Raw genomic sequence first — 20,912 nt, 5'->3', positions numbered from 1 at the left:
GAATCAAGCCCACAACCTTGGTTTATCAGGACAACCTTGGTTTAACCAACTGAGCTGCCTGGCCAGGCAACAGTCATTGATTTTCCAATGCTGAACCAGCCTTACATACTTGAAATAAATCCTAAGCATTATATACCACTTGGCTGTGGTGTATAATTTTTTTATATATTGTTGGCTTTGCTTTGCTAATATTTTGTTGAGGATTTTTGCATCCGTGTTGATAAGCAATCATTGGTCTTTAATTTTCCTTTCTTGTAATGTTTTTGTCTGTTTTGATATCAGGGTAATGCTGGCCTCACAGAAGAACTAGGAAATACTCCCCCTGCTTCTATTTTCTGGTAGAGAATTGGTATCGCTTCTTCCTTAAGTGTTTGGGAGAATTCACCAATCTGGGCCTGGTGCTATATTCCATTATTTCTGAGCACCACTACCTTTTGATCCACTTGTCTTTCTAAGGGTACTTGAGTTGCTTCCATATCTTGTTTATTGTAAATAGCACTGCAGTGAACACAGTAGTACATATATTCTTTCAAATTAGGGTTTGGGGTTTCTTCAGACATATACCCCAAAGTGGAATACCCAGAAGTGGAAAGACAGCTCCATTTTTAATTTTTTTTTATCTTTATTGTTAAAAGTATTGCAGATGTCCCCTTTTTTCCCCTTAACCCTCCAGCCTGCATCTGCCCCCACCCATTTTTAATTTTTGAGGACCCTCCATAGTATTTTCCATAGGGCTGCACCAGTCTGCATTCTCACCAGCACTGCATGAGGGTTCACTTTTCTCAACATCCTTGCTAATACTTATTGTTTGTTGGTTTATTGATGATAGCCATTCTGATCAATGTGAGGGACATCTCATTGTGGTTTTAATTTGCTTCTCTCTGATGATTAGTGATGTTGAGCATCTTTTCTTATGTCTATTGACCTATATGTTCTCTTTAAATAAGTGTCTATTCAGATCCTCTGCCATTTTTTAATTGGATTCTTTGTATTTTTGGTATTGAATTGTCTGAGTTTCTTATAAATTTTCAATATTAACCCTGTATCACTGGAAATATATTCTCCTATTCAGTACATTGTTTTTTATGTTTTGTTGATAATTTTTTTACTGTGCAAAAACATTTTAGTTTGAATAGTCCTGTTGGTTTATTTTTTTCTTTTGCTTCCCTCACCTGAGTAGATAAATCAGAAAAAATATAGCAAAGATAAATATCAGACATTTTACTGCTTGTTTCTTCTAGTACTTTTATGATTTAGAGCCTTACATTTGAGGCTTTAATTCACTTTTAGTTTATTCTTAAATATGGTATAAGAAGTTGGTCTATTTTCATGTGTTGTTTTTTTATTTTGGGGGGGGGTGTTATTGCATGTATCTGTTCAATCTTATCAACACCATTTATTGAATAGACTGTCTTTACTCCATTGTATGTTCTTGCCTCAATTAATCATATAGGCATCAGTTTATTCTGTGCTCTCTATTCTGTTACATTTATGTCCATACCAAAAATATATCTGTTTTAAATTCCAAACCAATGAATATATATGAAGATATATATTCATTGGTTTCAGAGAGGAAAAGAGATAGAAACATCAATAATTAGAGAGAATCATTGATCAGCTGCTCTTGCAACCTTGGCATATGCCATGACTAGAAATCAAAACATGACCTCTTGGTTCATAGGTCAGTGTTCAACCACTGAACCACACTGGCCAGGCCATACCATGCTGTTTTGATTACTATAGCCTAGGAGCATAGTGTGATATCAGGTGGTGTGATACCACCAATTTTGTTCTTCTTTCTAAAGATTGCTATGGCTCTTTGCAATTTTTTGTAGTTCCATGTGTATTTTTTTGTTATTTATTCTAGTTCTGTGAAATACACCATTAGTATTTTGATAGGAATTGCATTGAATATATAGATTCCTTGGGGTAGTATAGGCATTTTAAATCTTCCAATCCATGACCCTGGTATATGCTTCCATTTTTTTGTAGCTTCTCCAGTTTCTTTTGGGGGGTGGGATTGATACAATTACCAATGGGATTATTTTCTTAGTTTTCTCTTTTTTAATCATTATTGTTGTGAGTGTTGCCGGTGTCCCCTCTTCACCCCCATTGCCCTCCTCCACCCAGTGCCTGCTCCGCCCCAGGGCTTCAACACCTGTCTGTGTTCACAGGTTGTGCGTTTATGCAAATAAGATCTTTGGTTAATCTCTTCCCACACCCCTCTCATTCCTTCCCTCTGAGATTCATCAGCCTGTTCCTTGTTTCCACACCTCTGATTCTGTTTTATTCATCAGTTTATTTTGTTCATTAGATTTCTTGTTCATTCATTTTGGTTTTTAGATTCAACTGTTGATAGATATATATTTATTGCCATTTTATTGTTCATATTTTTATCTATTTTTTCTTCTTCTTCTTCCTCTTCTTAAGGAATACCCTTCAGCATTTCATATAATACTGGTTTGGTAGTGATGAACTCCTCTAGCTTTTTCTTGTCTGTGAAGCTCTTTATCTGACTTTTGATTCTAAATGATAGTTTTGCTAGGTTGAGTAATCTTAGATGTAAGTCCTTGCTATCATCACTTTGAATAGTTATTGCCTCTCCCTTCTGGCCTGCAAAGTTTCTCTATATAGAAATCAGTTGTATGGGTGCTCCCTTACAGGTAATTAACTGAATTTCTCTTGCTGTTTTTAAGATTCTCTTTTTGTCTTAAGCCCTTGGCATTTTAATTATGATGTGTCTTGGTGTGGGCCTCTTTGGGTTTCTCTTGTTTGTGACTCTCTGTGCTTCTTGGATTTGTAAGTCTATTTCTTTCCCCAGGTAGGTGAAGTTTTCTGTCATTATTTCTTCAAATATGTTTTCAATATCTTGCTCTCTCTCTTCTCCCTCTGCCACTCCCATAATGTGAATGTTGGTACACTTGAAGGTACCCCAGAGATTCCTTGCACTATCTTCATATTTTTGGATTCTTTTTTCTTTTTGCTGTTCTGATTAGGTGTTTTTTGCTTCCTCATATTCCAAATCATTGATGTGATTCTTGGAATCCTCTACTGTTGAATCCCATAAATTATTCTTTATTTCAGTTAGTGCATGTTTAATTTCTGACTGGTCCTTTTTCATGTCTTTGATATTCTCACTAAGATGCTTGAAAGTCTCACTACCATATTTTCTGGCATATACGACTACCCCCTAATTTTACAGTTAAAACAGGTTTAGGCCTATATTCGCTGTATAAGACTACCTCCCACTTCCGAGGCAACACCAGTTCTTTTTTTAATAGACCACCTCTCTGACTCTGGCCAATCTGAGCAGGCTTTTTACTAGAACACAGTGTAGTTTCGAGTACAGAACATGTATAATTTGCATGCATAAAAAGCCTGCTTGGATTGGCTGAGTTAGAGAGGCGGTCTATTAAAAAAAGAACTGGTGTTGCCTCGGAAGTGGGGAGGTAGTCTTATTCAGCAAATATAAGCCTAAACCTATGTTTTAACTGTAAAATTAGGGGGTCATCTTATACGCCAGAAAATATGGTAAGTCCCTTGAAGTCTCATTAAGATCCTTGAGAAACCTTATAGCCATGTGTCCAGGTTTTGAACTCTATATTCAGTAGTTTGCTTGCTTTCATTTCTTTCACTTGTGACATGATACTCTTGTCTCCATACTCTGGCTGCTTCCCTGTGTTTGTTACTATGTATTGGGTAGAGCTGCCATCTCTCCTGGAATTGGCAGAGTGGCCTTGTGTGCTAGGTGTCCTATAGGGCCCAGTGCCTCAGCCTCCCCAGTCACCTGAGCTGGACACTGTAGGTGCACTTGTGTGTGGACTGTGCTCCCAGACTTGTTGTAGTTGAGCCTTGGTTGCTATTTGTGTCACTGGGAAGTTGACCTCCAGACCAAAGGGCTGTGAGAACCAGCTGCAACTACAGTGAAGAGCTGCTGTGCAGGAGACACCCCTATGGAGCAGGACTTGCTTCAGTGGGGCTTTGGTGCTCTCTGAGTCTGACCCTTGAGTGTGTCCCTGTGGATGTGCAGAGTTGTAATCTGGTGTGGTCTGATGCTGTCCACTGGGTGCACCATCTCTTAGGTCTTCAGAGAGCTGCAAAGTCAGCCACTGCCTGGGCCACCTGGCAGGAGCTACAGAGCTATCTTCAGATGGCTGCTATTTGTATTGAGCTAGGAAGTGCCCAGGCGAGGCCCAACTGTGAAGCAAGGCTGGCTGGTGCTAGTGCCAGGTCTTGGGCCTCTTGTCGATAGGTATGGGGCACACTGATGCCAGCTGTTGCTTGTTTGAGAGATATTAGCAAAGTCTGAAGCCTAAGCCAGGACAGGCCATTCATATGTAAAAGCTTCTGCAAACAGCTTGGGTGGGGCTGAAAGTTAGATGGGGCGGGGGTCTCAGGGAATCACCATGGTGGAGCAAGAAGTATGGGCCATGTTGACAGAATCTCAGATATGGCTGTCAGTCAGCTCTGTGGCAGGGAGGTCCCAGCATAGGAGCAATTGCCCCTGTGAGCACCCTTGTCTTAGGAATGCCATCCCCAAGTTCCTGCCCCTATGCCAGACAGTCCAGTTTCTCTGTGTATACCCCTGGTTTACTCAGTGCCACCGTCCAGTGCTGGAGCTCAGAGGGAATAGGACTGTATCACTTCATGTGCAGGCCTTTTAAGAGGACCTTCTAGGTCTCCAGCAGCCTCCATGTTTCTGAGCCACAATCCCTACTGGTTTTTACAGCTCAAAGTTATAGAGACTTCTCAACATTGGAATCCTGGGGCTGGGACCCCTAGCTCCTCATAAGAAGCCTCCACAGAGACAATCTCCCACCTGATTAAAAAACACCACACATTGCCCTAGCCGGTTTGGTCAGTGGATAGAGCGTTGGCCTGCGAACTGAAAGGTCCCGAGTTCAATTCCAGTCAAGGGGACATGCCTGGGTTGTGGGCTCAATCCCCAGTGAAGGACTTGCAGGAAGCAGCCAATCCATGAGAGCATCTTAGATGTTTCTACCTCTCCCTCCCTCTTCCTTCCTCTATGAAATCAATTTTAAAATGTTTTGTTTTTTTTTAAACCATGACATATAAGTGTTGGACCAGCCTGTTCCAAGCCTCTGCTTCTCCTGCTAGTCTTAATGTGGTTCCTTCTTTACTTCTCTAGTTGTAGAACTTCCATTCAGCCAGATTTCAGGTGGTTCTGAATGATGGTTATTCTGTATTTTAGTTGTAATTTTTTTAAAATATATTTTTATTGATTTTTTACAGAGAGGAAGGGAGAGAGATAAAGATGAGAGAGAAACATCGACCAGCTGCCTCTTGCACACCTCCTACAGGGGATGTGCCCGCAACCAATGTACATGACCGGAATCGAACCCGGGACCTTTCAGTCCGCAGACCGACGCTCTACCACTGAGCCAAACCGGCTTCGGCTTAGTTTTAATTTTGATGTAGTTGTGGGAGGAGTGAGTACCAGCATTTACCTATGCTGCCATCTTGGTTCTCCCCCTTAGTTTTCTTTCTGATAGTTCATGATATATATATATATATATATATATATATATATATATATATATATATATATATATATATATATAATCCTAAGTGACCATTACGACTAAACAACTGGAACAACTGGAACTACTGGTGGACCAGTTGCTATGACATGCACTGACCACCAGGGGACAGATGCTCAACACAGGAGCTGCCACCTGGTGGTCAGTGCGCTCCCACAGCCAACCTCCTGCAGCCAGCCAGCGGTGTCGGAGTCCAGCATCCATTTCTTTTGTGCCTGGCCCAGCAATCATCACCTCCTCTCCCAACTCCACCAGGGTCTTTGGGCCCTGGGCTGGGATGGGGAACCTGGAATGGGTGGTAGTGGATGCAGCCCCTTTCCCAGGGCCCCAAGGGCCAGCTCCCTCCTCTGGGCCAGCGACCAACCTCCCACACCCCATCCCTCACCCCCATCCCTGCTGACAGGTCCAAATCAACCCATAGTCCCTCCCTCACCCCTTCCTCCAGCCAGCAGGCCCCAATTGGCCCAACCCTGACTGGCCCTGATCACTGGCCAGGCCTAGGGAGCCCACCCGTGCACAAATTCATGCATTGGGCCTCTAGTTGGTGTATAAAATGCAATTTGTTTCTGAATATTTATTTTGTATCCTGCTACTTTACTGAATTTACTTATCAGTTCTAGTTGTTCTAGTAGAATATATAGGGTGCTCTATATACAATATCATGTCCTCTGCATATAGTGACAGTTTTACTTACTCCTTTCTAATTTGGATGCCTTTTATTTCTTTTTCTTGTCTGATCGCTGTGGCTAGAACTTCCAGCACTATATTGAATAAGAGTGGTGAAAGTGGCCATCCCTGTGTTGTTGCTGATCTTAACTTAAAGGAAACACTTTTAGTTTTTTTCTGTTGAGTATGATGTTGGTTATGTGTTTGTCATGGATGTTCTTTATTATATTGAGATACATTCCCTCTATAATCACTTTTGTGCATTTTTATCATAAACTAGAGGCCCGGTGCATGAAATTCTTATACTCAGGGGTATCTCTCAGCCTGGCCTGCACCCTCTCGCAGTCTCAGAGCCCTCAGGGGATGTCTGACTGACAGCTTAGGCCCATTTCCTGCGGGCCTAAGCCGTCAGTCGAGGGAGTGGGCCTAAGACATCAGTTGGACATCCTTAGTGCTGCCACAGAGGCAAGAGAGGCTCCCGCCACCACTACTGTACTCACCAGCGGTGAGCTCAACTTCTGGCACACTGACCACCAGGGAGCAGCTCCTGTGTTGAGTGTCTGCCCCCGGTGGTCAGTGCATATCACAGTGACCAGTCATTCTGCGATTTGGTCAATTTACATATTAGCCTTTTATTATATAGCACTAGAAGCCTGATGTACAAAATTCATGCAAGAGTAGGCCTTCCTTCCCCTGGCTGCTGGCACCGGCTTCCCTCTGGCACCCGGAACCTGGGCTTCCCTCTGGCCACTTCCAGGCACCCAGGACTGGGCTTCCCTCACAGCCCCGGCTTCATCCGGAAGGTCATCCAAAAGGACATCCAGAACGATGTCCGGTCTAATTAGCATGTTATGCTTTTATTATTATAGATAGGTGCTGGATTTTGTCCAATGCTTTTCCTCCATCTATTAATATGATATGATTTTTATCCCTCTTTTTGTTTATGTGGTATTTCATGTTAATTGATTTGCATATATTGTACCAACCTTGCATCCCAGGAATAAATCCCATTTGATCACGATGTACAATCTCTCTAAATGTGTTGCTGGGTTAACTTTGCTAATATATGGTTGAGGATTTTAATTCTTATATTCATCAGGGATATAGGTCTATAATTTTCTTTCTGTGTAGTATCTTTATCTGGTTTTAGAGTTAGGATAATGCTGGCCTCGTAAAGGTATTGGAAGTGTTTCTTCCTCTTGGGTTTTTTTGGGGTAGTTTGAGGAGGAGAGGGGTCAGTGCTCTGAATGTTGTAAAACTTCCCTATGAAGCTATCAGGTTCCAGACTTTTGTGTCTTGGGAGTGTTTTTTATTATTTAGTTTTATTGCTGCTTCAATTCCATTAGTTGTTATAGGTCTATTCAGGTTTTCTGATTCTTTCTGATTAAGTTTTGGAAAGTTGTATATTTCTGGTAATTTATCCATTTCAGTCAGGTTGTCTAATTTGTGGGCATATAGTTGTCCATAGCATTTTCTTACAATCCTTTGTATTTCTGTGCTCTCTCATTTCTGATTTTGCTTATTGGGTCCTCTCTCTTTGTTTTAGGGTGAGTGTGGCTAAGGTTTCAGCAATCTTGTTTATCTTTGCAAAGAACCAGCTTAGTTTCATTGATGTTGTGTATTATTTTTTTAGTCTCTATGCCATTCTATTTTTTATAATTATTTGTCTCTTTTTCCCTTTTTCTTAAAGAGGTCCTTTTAACATTTCTTATAATACTGCTTTGGTGGTAAGGAACTTATTTAGAATAAAGCAGTCTTTTAAAAGTTTGTAGGAAGGTGATAAAACCATAGAATTAGAGGAAAAGAGGAATTAAAAAAAGCCAAAGAAAAAAGTTGGGAACCAAGTAGCACAATTAAAGATCTAATAAATAAATTAGAATCAGCAAGGAATAAAGCATACAAGTCTAGACATCTAATAAATGATTTAGAGGAAAGGTTTAAGATAATTATTATTACTGTAGAAAAAAAAGACATACAGTAAAGCAATTATAAATAATTTGATTGCTATGGAAGCCAACCAATGCTAATTGCTTAAATTGGTAACCCAATAAAAGTATAGCCAAAACCGGTTTGGCTCAATGGATAGAACGTCGGCTTAGGGACTGAAGGGACCCGGGTTCGATTCCGGTCAAGGGCATGTACCTTGGTTGCGGGCATATCCCCAGTAGGGGGTGTGCAAGAGGCAGCTGATCGATGACTCTCTCTCATCGATGTTTCTAACTCTCTATCTCTCTCCCTTCCTCTCTGTACAAAATCAATAAAAAATATATTTTTTTAAAAAAAGTATAGATAATGTATACAAGGATATAAATGCAGAAATATTTCCTAAAATGAAGAACTATTTCTATGAGTTGTAAGAATATGGTATGTCCCAAGAAAAATTGATACAGAATAACTGATCAAAAGAAATAAGTTGATTAAATTCTTGTACATCCAGTATCAAAAAGATTTTGTCAGGCATATCTATAGGAAATAAAGGGGCAAGCCATCTGATGGGCCTCAGCAATGCAAACTTCCAGGATAAATAAATAAAGCATGGTGTGCGGGTTCTGAGGGAAAGAAACGGTGAGATAGGAATACTATTCTCCCCCAAGGCACTCTTCAGATACAAGAGCAGTGCAGGCACCTTGATAGTGCAAAACTGAGAGAAGGAGTCCCTGAAGTCCCACTTTGGAAAAAGAAATAAAATCAGCCAACAAGTAGATGGATCAAAATAAAGAGCAATGAATCTACTTAAATGTGGACCTGATGCTTAGAGCAGGAGAACTGTGGTGGAAGAAGAAAACTGTGTTAGAAACCGGAGTTGGAGGAGGAGAGGTGAAGGGAAGAGTAAGAGCTAATCACCACACAGTATAAAAAGGAACCAGCAAAACGGGCCTAACATTGAGTTATGTGTGTTTACAGATGAAATACACTGGCAGGATTTGCTTCAAAATGTTCCAAAGAAAGAAAGGAAGAAAGAAAGGGAGGGAAGGAGGGAGGGAGGCAGAGATGAAAGAAGGGAAGGAGGAAGAAGGGAAGGAAATTGAATATAGTGATGTGGAAATGGATGAGGCAAGAATTATGAAATATTGGTAACTATTGAAGCTGGATAGTGGGCAGCCCTGCACACCAATCAGTGCCCCAGTAGCTCACTGTGGCCCTCCTGTAGCTTTCCACCCATTACCCGCCCTCCTGTAACTTCCCTCCTCCTCTCCCCCCTCCCCTCACCCCTCCTGCTGATCTGTGATTCAGGTCGGTTGGTTGTTATGCTTCACAGCATAAGGACCACTTGCATATTACATCTTTATTATACAAGATGCTCCTCATCCTCATATATTGTTAAATTTTTTACAGTGAAAAGTTAAAACACTATCACAAAATTGGATTAAATTATCTTTTAGAATATGTTTTTATTGATTTTTTTCCAGAGAGGAAGGGAGAGGATAGAGAGATAGAAACATCAATGAGAGAGAAACCGGTCAACTGCCTCCAGCAGGCCCCCTATAGAGGACAGAGCCTGCAACCCAGGCACTGGCCCTGACCTAGAATGGAACCTGACCTAGAATTGGTTCATAGGTGGATGCTCAACCACTGAGCCACACTGTCCAGGCTAAATGATTTTTTAAAGCACAGTGTCTTTAACCCCTTAATAACTTTAATTACTTTTCTAAATTACTGTTTTAGAAGTTTCTATTTACGAAGCGGTTTCTCTTGTAATGAATAATGACTTATCTCAAGTTCAGTCAGTCCTTTAACCCATGTTGGCTCTTCGAGATTTAAGTTAAAGTAAACTTGACATCTTTATTTAAAAACAGAATGTGTCAGGTGGTCCCATTCTCATAAAAGCCTTCTCGGTCAGTCTGCCCTCCCATCTCACCACGCCGTGCGGCGCAGGCGGAGCCGTCGGAAGTTAGTTCGGGTGTAAGGGTTGGAGCGATGGGCTGCTTTCTTTTTGTCATTTTTAATACTTGCTGCTACATTACTCAGACTGGTTTGACTCTGCTCACAGAGCACTGTTGTTGTGTGTGTGACACAGCCATCACTCTTCAGAGGAGCGATCCAGCCCAGGCGGGTGCACAGGAGTGAGCTTCGTCCCGGTGCCGCCCGTGCGGCTGCCGTGCAGGAGCCTCCGGGAAGGAGAGCCCATGCTGACGGCCTTTCTGTTTCTGGGTTCAGGGAGCATCTACGACTTCTACTTCCTCAAGCAAGGCAGCGGGCACTGGTACACGTGGACTGAGTACATCACCAAGGAGGATGAGCACATCCCAGCCAACGCCAAGGTAAAGGAGGGCTGGCCTTGGAGCTTGGTTTCCAAAATGGCCCCGCTCCTCCGAGGGGAAAGCAGGGCCGCACTGTGTCCGCATCTTAAAGCATTCCCTCAGGACAGGCCCCGGGCGTGCCCGGAGCCTGGAAGCCGGGCTCCTCACCCCGCCTTCGCCCCTGGCTCCGTCCACCACCACAGAGCAGCGCAGAACGCTCCCATGATGGTTGTCAGAGTTGGAGACAACACAGGTGAACACATGGCGCATACTGTGTGCAGATCAGTGGTCGCTGCTGTCCTGATCATTGCCATTGCCATTATCGGTCATGGGAGGTGACCAATAATGGTTATGGTGGTGTGATATCTCAGAACCTCAGACAAGAAGAGCACCTCCTTTGTTTAAGTGCCTGAGAAGGACGTCCTGGGTCCTCATGCTCAGCAGCACAGGCTCTGGTCCAGGAGCACAGGTTCCGGTCCAGCAGCGCAGGTTCTGGTCCAGCAGCACAGGTTCTGATTAGCTTGTCTGGTTAGCAGATGACTCGACTCACTGACACTTCCTCCTCTGTTCCCTGTGGGACAATATCTGGGGGTGCATGTTGATGACTCTTGTAGCGTCTGGTGACGTGACTCACCTCTCTGGGTGAAGGCAGATGGTTCCAGCCAGGGTGGGTGCAGAAGGTGGATAGGAAAGTGGGATGTTGTCATGTCAGACACAGGCAGGACCGGAGTGCTGGGCTGAATTCAGGGCCCACCCCGGGGGCTGAGTGTGGTGAGGACCCCTCACCCCAGCACTGAGACCCTAAACTTTAATTCTCCTTAAGGAGCTGGGTCACCTGAACTCCAGGGGTTTCATATCTTGCTGAATTCATATAAATAAGAGTCCCATGCAGAAAATATATTCAGTTCGGCTGCACATTTCCCCCTTGTCCATGACAATAAAAATCTATGAAACCCAACTTGCTCTAAGTTCCCAGTCTTGATAGCAAAACCTGGTTCAGCATTCCCATCACCTATTGGCTCTATCTTTGGACAAGTGAGCAGCAATCCTCCAGCCTCGGTTTCTTCATCTGAAAATTCAAGCCAATTCCACACCTGACCCAGAGGGTTCCTGGGAAGACTGTGGGGATAACAGCAGAACATCCTTGCTCAACACCTATCGATTCTCATCCTCTCTGCTGCAATGCCCTCGGCAGCTAATCCTTTTCCTTTGATCCAATTACGCACCGAAAAAGCCAAGCCTTTGTCTACTGGCATGCACCACGCTGCCCAGCTGCCCAGACCAGGCTTCCCCAGAGCCGAGCCCAGCCCATACCCCCCAGGAGGCTTCAACGGGAAACAGCCTGCCCTCCCTGCCCAGGAAGCCAAACGGATAACAACAGGGCTGGGTCCAAGGGGGTGAGCTCAGCCAGGGTGTGGGACTCAGAGTAACAAGGTTCCAGGAGCCCAAGGCCAAGCCCATAGCATCCGGCTGGGGTCTGAGTACACAGGAAATCTCATTTCACATTAAACCAGCTCAGTGGGCGAGTGCCATCACTACTCCATTCCACAGGGTGATAAGCTGAGCCCCTGGGACTATTACGTACTCACTCGAGGTGGGAGAGAGGAGGGATGGCACTGAGTCTTCTGAATGCCGAGCCCAGCCTCAGGGGCCGTCCCAAGGCTTGTCCATGTCTCCGTGGTGCAGGTCTCAGAGCTCATCATCCCCACTGTGGAGACAGCCCGGCAGTCCTTCTTCCTGAAAACCTACCTGGACCACGAGATCCCGATGCTCTTTGTGGGCCCCACCGGCACCGGCAAATCCGCCATCACCAACAACTTCCTCCTGCACCTCCCCAAAAACAGCTACGTGCCCAACTGCCTCAACTTCTCTGCCCGGACCTCCGCCTATCAGACCCAGGACATCATCATGTCCAAGCTGGATCGGCGGCGGAAGGGCCTCTATGGGCCGCCCATCGGGAAGAAGGCCGTGGTGTTTGTGGGTAAGGCGCAGGCCTGGACGCCACCAGGCTCCTCCCCTCTCGGCTGCCAGTCCACTTGGCAGTCCTTCTCTCTGACGGATAAAATATTTCCCATTAATAACATGTAGTACTTCTTCCTCCCTCCCTCCCGCTCTTTCTCCTTCCTTCCTTTTCTTCCTTCTTTAATTTTGCTTTTTCTTCTGACTTCTTCCATTACCAAGTATTTGTTGACCAAGTTTTTATGAACTTTTAAAATATGTTTTTATTGATTTCAGAGAGAGGAAGGGAGAGGGAGACATCAAAAAATGAGAGAGGATAATTGATCAGCTGCTTCCTGCACGCCCCCTACTGGGGATCAAACCCACAACAGGGCTTGTGTCCTGACTGGGAATCAAGCCCTGACCTCCTTGTTCATCGGTCGATGCTCAACCACTGAGCCACACCAGTGGGCAGCCATTTTTCAGTCTGTGAGACATGGTCCGGTCTCCTTGCCTAGCCAGGCTCCCTGCTTCTCCTGGGTGCGGCTGCGTGCGCCATGGGCCAGGGGGCCCTGTGGGGAGACGCAGCTCCAGAAGGGTTGCTGTGTTGGTCCGGTTGCATCTCGGAAAGCAGCACACACTTGCGATAAGATCCGTACTCCATTTGTGACAGATAAATAAATATGTTATCAGGATGTGAAGATACCCAAAACCTGCTCAGTAAATGTGAAATAACACATCGACATTTCCCAAGATTTTACCTGTTTACAGAGCACTTCCTCACTCGTCCCAGTTGCACTCCACAACCCTGCGAGGTCGTTAACTGCCATTCTCACTTTGCTAGTCATTCACTGAGGCTCCAGAAGGTTCAGTTCCCTGTTCAGAGTGAAACATCTGGAAAATTCCGGAACTGTGGCCAAGCCCAGGATTTTGGGTGCCTAATACATCTCGACTAAAGTCCCATTTGCTTAGAGTGATGCCCTGCTCCTCTGACTCACCTCGTTGCCTTTACAGTTCACATTCTGCCCTGCTGGGTGCTCAGCTGGTTAGGGAGTTGGACCAATAGGCAAGGTTGTGGGTGAGCTCTGGTCAGGGCACTGACAAGGAGCAACCAACACAGACGGCACATCAGTGTTTCTCTCGCACCTTCTCCTCTCAAACCAATTTTTAAAACGCCCGTATTGGGAATGAACATTGCATATATGTGTATCCTTGCCAGCTAACATCAGCTCTTTTAAGACAGGGTTCTTTTTTTTTAATCTTATTTTTCTTTCTTTTTCTTCCTTCTTTCTTCCAACCTGTTTTCCCTTCCTATTTTTATAAGTCCAAAAGCAGGCTGGGTGGTAAATGCACAATACAATACGCAGATGATGTGTTATAGAATTATATAGCTATAACTGATATAATTGTATTAACCAATATCTCCTCAATGAATTCAACTAAACATTTTAAAAGACAGTTTAAGCTTTCAGCCAAGTAGACTGAGGTTGGACTCTCACTTTCAACCCCTCTGCATGTGGTGACTTAGCACCCAGGGCCCTCGGTGTTAATGACTTCACCGTGAAGGTCTTCCTGACAGTCCTTATTGGACTGGATGAGGTCATCGGCATAAAACGCCTGAATGCCAGCCCTCCCAGGGGCTCTCAGCCAGTGTGTGTGGGGACAGTAAGCCCATTGCACTGTGCGCCCTCTCGGTGGAGATGGGGCGATCACTGCAGACATCAGCTAGGGCGCTGAGAGCCAGTCTGCTCTGGCCAGTGTGGCTTCCTCCACCACAGCCTCAGCCGGAGCCCACTACACACCTGCCGGTCACATTAATACCTGTCAGCTGGCAGGTGGCAGTCTCCCCAGAAATCACCGCCCAGAAATTAAAACACCTAGCACACAGGAGACAACCAGCACATGTTGTTTGAGGGGACGGAAAAAAAGTTAAATGCCTGTGACCCAATCCATGCAGCCCTAAGCCACAGCGGGCAGAACAGGGAAACCTGTTCCTTGGGTCAGAGCGTCCGTGGGCTGAGCCCGCCCGGAGTGAGGGTGGGACACTGGCGGTGGTCTCTCCCGTGGCAGAGAGAGTCTTCGACTGCGTCCTGTGAGAGCAGAGGGCCCCCTAAACTCACAGCGTGGGGCCCTGGCTCTCCCCAGATGACCTCAACATGCCAGCCAAGGAGGCGTACGGGGCCCAGCCGCCCATCGAGCTGCTGCGGCAGTGGATGGACCACGGCCACTGGTTCGACAAGAAAGACATGAACAAGCTGGACATCGTGGACGTGCTGCTGGTGACAGCCATGGGGCCCCCCCGGGGGCGGAAGGAATGACATCACTGGTATGTAAAGAGAAGCCACTCCTCTCCGCCCTACCCGCCGCCTGCAGAGCCAGACCCCGGCACTCCATGCTGACAGAGGGAGAGGGAGTGTGCGGCCGTGGCCAGGGCAGCAGGGCCAGCTCTAGGGAGCAGCATCAGAGACTTCCTGTTGGAAGCTGTGGAAATAGGACAAGGAGAGGGAGAGAGTCTCAGAGGCCAAGGAGCGTTCAGGTGCCACACGTGTTCCCGGCAGCCAGCCCCATGTTCTCCAGGGTATTTGTTATCCCTCTTCACATTGCCAAAGTGAAATAATAATGAATAACAATAAATAATAATGAACAAATAAATGAGACCCCTCCCAGCATCTCCTCACCTAACAGTTTAGGAGAATACCTCCTTACAGAAGCATCTTAGTACCATTTGCAGACTTCCGGTTCTGTGGCCTTCTCACCTGTGAGAGAATACATGGCTGGTGCCTGTGTTTGGTACACCATGTACCTGAGGCGCAGACTCAAAATGACTACTATCCAGGCACACACTAGTAACGTTATTGGACATCAAAGAAAAAGAAAAACACCTTTAGGGCATTTAGGCAAAAAAGAGCACCTGATGGATAAGCAAAATCAAGTTAGGTTATCTAAGACTTCTCAACGGCAATGCCTGACCCATAAGGAAATGGGATGGTGAGGGTGCTCACGGAACAAAATGAGAGTCAAGAATGTTCTAGTCTGCCGAAACCGGTTTGGCTCAATGGATAGAGCGTCAGCCTGCAGACTAAAAGGTCCAGGGTTCAATTCCGGTCAAGGGCATGTACCTTGGTTGCAGACACATCCCCAGTAAGAGGCAGCTGATTGATGATTCTCTCTCATCGATGTTTCTAACTCTCTGTTCCTCTCTCTTCCTCTCTGTAAAAAAGGAACAGAGAGGGACAGAGAGTTAGAAACATCGATGAGAGAGAATCATCAATCAGCTGCCTCCTGCACACCTCCTACTGGGGATGCGCCCACAACCAAGATACATGCCCTTGACCGGAATCAAACCCAGGACCCTTCAGTCCGCAGACCAACGCTCTATCCACCAAGCCAAACCGGTTTTAGCCAATAAAATATATATATTTTTTTAAATGTTCTAGTCAGCAAAGCTGGCCTTTAAGAAAAAGCAAAACTTATCAACACACAAGAACTCAGAGGCTGTTTCCATGAGCTCTTTGTGAGTAAGTTACTGGAAATGGGTTTTAGATTACCAAAATTACTATGAATTATATGTCAATAAAGCTGATATATAGATACAGATGCATAGATATCTAACATAGACAGATGTACATATGTAAAGATAATATGAATTATATCTCAATAAAGCCGATATGTAGGTATAGAAGCATAGATATCTAACATAGACAGATGTACACATGTGAGGGACAAATTGCCAGCAGCTGGTTTGTGGGAGAGTGGGTTCCAAATGGAGGCGGTACGTGGCAAGGATGCTTCCTTTCCATAAAAATAACACAATTGCCTGACTATCTGGCGATGAGTGGTCACGTGAGCCTTCATGTTTAGAAGCGAGTGTGACTCTGCATCCGGGCTGACCTGCATCCGCGGGGCAGCATGGCAGCGGCACCACTGGCACCCTTGAACCCTACAGTAGGACTGGTGGCTGGGAAACCCACTTGTGATGTTAGTTGTTGCTAATTAATCTAAGCTGGGACGGCCCAGGCGGAGCGGCCACAGCACAGACGGGCAGGGGCTGAGGGAAGCAGCTCCGTGCGGAGTGGGCCCAGGAGCGGGGGTGCGTGTCTTCCAGGGCGATTCACCCGCCACCTGAACGTCACCTCCATCAACGCCTTTGAGGACGAGATTTTAACCAAGATCTTTAGTGCCATTGCCGACTGGCACTTCGGGAAAGGCTTCGACGTGATGTTCTTAAGGTGAGAGGTTGCTGCGTCTCCCAGGACATGGTCTGGGCCCTCCGTCTGGCCTCTCCTCGACTGGCCTCCCTCTCCTCCCTCCCCAGGTACGGGAAGATGCTGGTCCAGGCCACTATGACCATCTACAGGGCTGCCGTGGAGAACTTCCTGCCGACTCCCTCCAAGTCACACTACGTCTTTAACCTGCGCGACTTCTCCCGCGTGGTCCAGGGGGTGCTGTTGTGTCCTCACTCCCGCCTGCAGGTCAGCGGTCTCTTCTGTCACCAGGTCTCCCCACACTTCCTGGCACCAGAGTGAACTTTCCTGCATGTTGAATCTGTGTGAGGCCTCGTGCTTAACATTCTGAAAGCATGATCTTGTCTCATTCTCACGCCAACCGGGATCTGAGAATTTCGCCCTCTGGCACCTCATTCAGATAACCAACTCTGCTTTCCAGGAAGTGGAGAAGCTTATCCGGCTTTGGGTTCATGAAGTCTATCGGGTGTTCTACGACCGGCTGATTGACGAAGAGGACAGACAGGTCTTCTTCAACTTGGTGAAGGAAACCACCTCGAATTGCTTCAAGCACACCATAGAGAAGGTCAGCCAGACCCTGTGATCATTTGGCCTCAGAATTGGTCCCAAATACCTGACCATGTTAGTCTGAATCCAGGTTCCCTTCCCAGTGGAGACTCCCGGCCTGCTCTCTGACCCTAAAGCAACAGCACCGAGCCGACATGTCACTCCATGTGGTGACTGGGCTCCGCTTTCCTGGCAGCGTACAGGGCTGGAACCAGTCGAGTGATCAGCTATATGATGTCATTGTTTACACATATCCCCATCAAATTAATGTGTGAGCTGGGAAAGGAGCTATAGGTTTTCATGGATTGATTGAGGCTCTGGTAAACCCAAGTGAAAGATTGCCATGATTTCCCATACATACATTTTTTTCCTCTTTCCCATTTCATATTAAAAAAAAAAAAAAAAAAAAAAAAAAAGTTGTTTTAAGAATCATCTAGTTCTACCTCTATTTTTTTAAAATTCTTATCCAAGGATATGTCTATTGATTTGAGAGAGAGAGAGAGAGGATGATGGGAAAAGAGAGACATCAATTGGTTGCTTCTTGTGCACACCTGTAACCTAGGCATGGGCCTTGACCAGGAATTAAACAAACCACGTTTTGGTGCATGAGATACACCAAACATTAAACATTTAAACATTTTAATGATGCTCCAAGCAACTGTGCCACACTGGCCAGCGCTCGTTCTACCTCTATTTCTAAGGAGCTGTGATTTCTCCATAGGAAAACTGCAGAAGTGTTTTCCCATTGTAGCCAGAGACCAGGAACAGAGTGTGGTCCCCCCTCCCAACCTCCCCGTGTAACCCAGGAGGAAGCATCTAAAACATTTCTACTCTAGGCACAGAGTGGGGCCAGGGGAGCACCTGCACCTCTATTTGGTGAAGGAGCAGCTATCGATACTTTTAAAAGTGGTGCCTTCCTGAGAGGCCTGTGGGAACCTTACAGTCTGACCAACAATGTTCTACTGCTTGGCAAGCATGACCCTGGCTTCACACGCCTTTCGCTAATGTCCTTCCAGCATAGTCTTTACAACCATCAGACCCACGTGTCATGGCTTGTTTTGTTTTTTAAACTGTTAATGATCCATGACTTTGAAGGATGTGCTGGAGGGAGACAAGCTGACCCCTGTTCCCTTCCTCTGTGCCTCCCGGTGCTATCCTGGCCGGGCCACTGGCTCAGTGCCTGGCTGGGGTTACCTTTCCACAGGTTCTCATCCACCTGTCACCCACCGGAAAGATCGTCGATGACAATATCCACAGCCTCTTCTTTGGAGATTACTTCAAACCAGATAGCGACCTCAAGATCTATGATGAGATCACGGACCTGAAGCAGCTCACGGTGGTCATGGAGTACTACCTGGATGAGTTCAACAATATCAGCAAGGCCCCCATGTCCCTGGTCATGTTCCGGTTCGCCATCGAGCACATCTCCAGGATCTGCAGGGTCCTGAAGCAGGACAAAGGCCACTTGCTCCTGGTGGGCATCGGGGGCAGCGGGCGGCAGAGCGCCAGCAAGCTGTCCACGTTCATGAACTCGTACGAGCTGTACCAGATCGAGATCACCAAGAGCTACTCCAACCTTGATTGGCGGGAGGACCTGAAGAAGATCATGCTGCAGGTCGGCGTGGCCACCAAGAGCACCGTGTTTCTTTTCGCTGACAACCAGGTCAAGGATGAGTCTTTTGTGGAGGACATCAACATGCTTCTGAACACCGGCGATGTGCCCAACATCTTCCCTGCAGACGAGAAGGCAGACCTCGTGGAGAAGATGCAGACAGCGGCCCGGACGGTGGGCGAGAAGATTGAGGTGACCCCTCTGTCTATGTACAACTTCTTCATTGAGCGGGTGAAGAAGAACCTCCACATTGTCCTTGGTGAGAAGGGAGAGACCCACGCAAGCCGAGCCTCTTCCCTCCTCAGGCCTCCCCTCTGCAGCCCTCTAACTAGGCTCTCTATGCCCACCTTTATCCGCTCCAGAACTTCCTGTCCCACTGAGCCAGGATGGGGTTTTCTCATAGATTGCAAATATGACCATTGAATATTCATGCACATGCATGCATGCCCAAGAATTAAAACATTTAAATTGCTTTCTATTAGGATGAAGACCCAAATCCTCCCCTGTGACTTTATAAGATTCCCTGCCAGACTGTCCTCATAGCCTCCCCACTCTGGTCTCAAACCAGTGTCCCTCTCTCTCTCTCCTTCAGCCACACTGACCTTCTCACTCATGTACCTGTGCACCACACTTTCTCTACCAGCTGAGTCTAAATAAAAAATGAGTAACATTTGGGGTATAGACCCCAAACTTTGTGGCTGGAGGGAATGAGACAAGCGGATGCCTCTATGCCTCTGTAAGGAGTTGGGTACGAGAGCTGTGGTATGTAGATCAAATGTCTCTAATTAGTCTGGCAAATGAACCCTAAGGGTCTGGAAGGGACAATAATAGAAATGGAAGACCTGTCACTGAATTCCCATCACAGAACTTCATGAAAATATCCCATGACCCTCCCTCTCCCCACTTCCCAGGCACTCATCATGGCGGTTCCACAGCAGGGAGCGTGCCCACTCACCGAGTCCTGGGTGAGATCCAAAGGGTCTGCCTGGGCCTCTGTGGGGGATGGGGACTAACAGTCTGTTTCTCATTAGCCATGAGCCCCATTGGGGACGCCTTCCGGAACCGCCTGAGAATGTTCCCTTCGCTCATCAACTGCTGCACGATTGACTGGTTCCACTCCTGGCCCACGGATGCCCTGGAGCTGGTGGCTAATAAATTTCTGGAAGATGTGGAACTTGATGACAATATTCGGAAATCGTAAGTGTTAGCTGCATTTTAGTGCCCCAAGCATATATACTGAATTGAAAATCCAGATATTGGCTCTATTCTTGTTTTAAGGTTTCTCAATTTAGATTAAAGGGTCTTATGCTTTTAATCACACTTAGTTAGCTATTTAATAAATAAAACACGTTTAAGTTGCATTTAGTTATCTATTTAATAAACATTTTTAAATCGCATTTAGTTAGCTATTTAATAAGTAAAACACTTTTAAATCAAATTTAGTTAACTATTTAATAAGTAAAACACTTTTAAATCAAATTTAGTTAGCTATTTAATAAATAAAACATTGTTTCTGAAAAAGAGTAAAACCGTATTGTTTGGGATTGTGCTGGGAATGTGCTGGGAATGTGCTGCTGCCACGGTGTAAGAACCTGAATGCAGAAGGCCCTTGGGTTGTTACGTGGGAGATGCGTTCCTACTGGACGTAACACACTCTTCGCCGTCAGTCGGAACCCACCTGCGTAAGACCGGCACCACTCACGCGGAGCACACACAGCAGGAATGAAGTGAGACAGTAAAGACAAATGTGAAAGGAAGATAAGCGTTCCTGACGTTCACTGTGGTAAATAGGCCCATGAGTGGAGCTCCGGGGATGAGTGACTATAAATGGGGGAGTCTACACCTCGTTCTCACATCCCGCTGGGATTTTGCGTTTTCTTCCAGGGTGAATGTAGGCAGTAAGCCCAGGAGTATTAGCAGGGCCTGTGGCTTTGTTACCAATGAAAATCACATGGGCTTTTTTATAGTCATTGCAGATATTCCCTTCAAAACCATGGGAGCTTGCAGCATGCTGCCCAGTGCAGCTCAATGCAGCAGTCAGCAAACGATGGCTCCTACAGGTCCAGTTTGCAGCCTGTTTTTTTGTTTTGTTTTTGTTTTTTTG

The 20,912-nt window shown here is 45.9% G+C and overlaps 1 protein-coding gene across 1 annotated transcript in view; it reads left to right on the top strand.

The window, feature by feature from the left end:
• The window catches only part of DNAH3 (dynein axonemal heavy chain 3), a 173,778-nt gene that overhangs the window by 118,308 nt on the left and 34,558 nt on the right, over window positions 1-20,912 (top strand). The window contains 9 exon segments of the mRNA XM_045589319.1: window positions 10,386-10,489; window positions 12,155-12,449; window positions 14,552-14,697; window positions 14,699-14,732; window positions 16,512-16,635; window positions 16,722-16,878; window positions 17,072-17,215; window positions 18,401-19,067; window positions 19,840-20,005. Coding sequence (XP_045445275.1) covers window positions 10,386-10,489; window positions 12,155-12,449; window positions 14,552-14,697; window positions 14,699-14,732; window positions 16,512-16,635; window positions 16,722-16,878; window positions 17,072-17,215; window positions 18,401-19,067; window positions 19,840-20,005 — 1,837 coding nt within the window.

Source organism: Pipistrellus kuhlii, unplaced genomic scaffold (genome assembly GCF_014108245.1).
Source record: "Pipistrellus kuhlii isolate mPipKuh1 unplaced genomic scaffold, mPipKuh1.p scaffold_m20_p_31, whole genome shotgun sequence".
In the NCBI taxonomy this organism is placed as follows: Eukaryota; Metazoa; Chordata; class Mammalia; order Chiroptera; family Vespertilionidae; genus Pipistrellus; species Pipistrellus kuhlii.
Note: the sequence above shows the minus strand (reverse complement) of the source record. Positions and strands in the feature narration are given on the sequence as shown.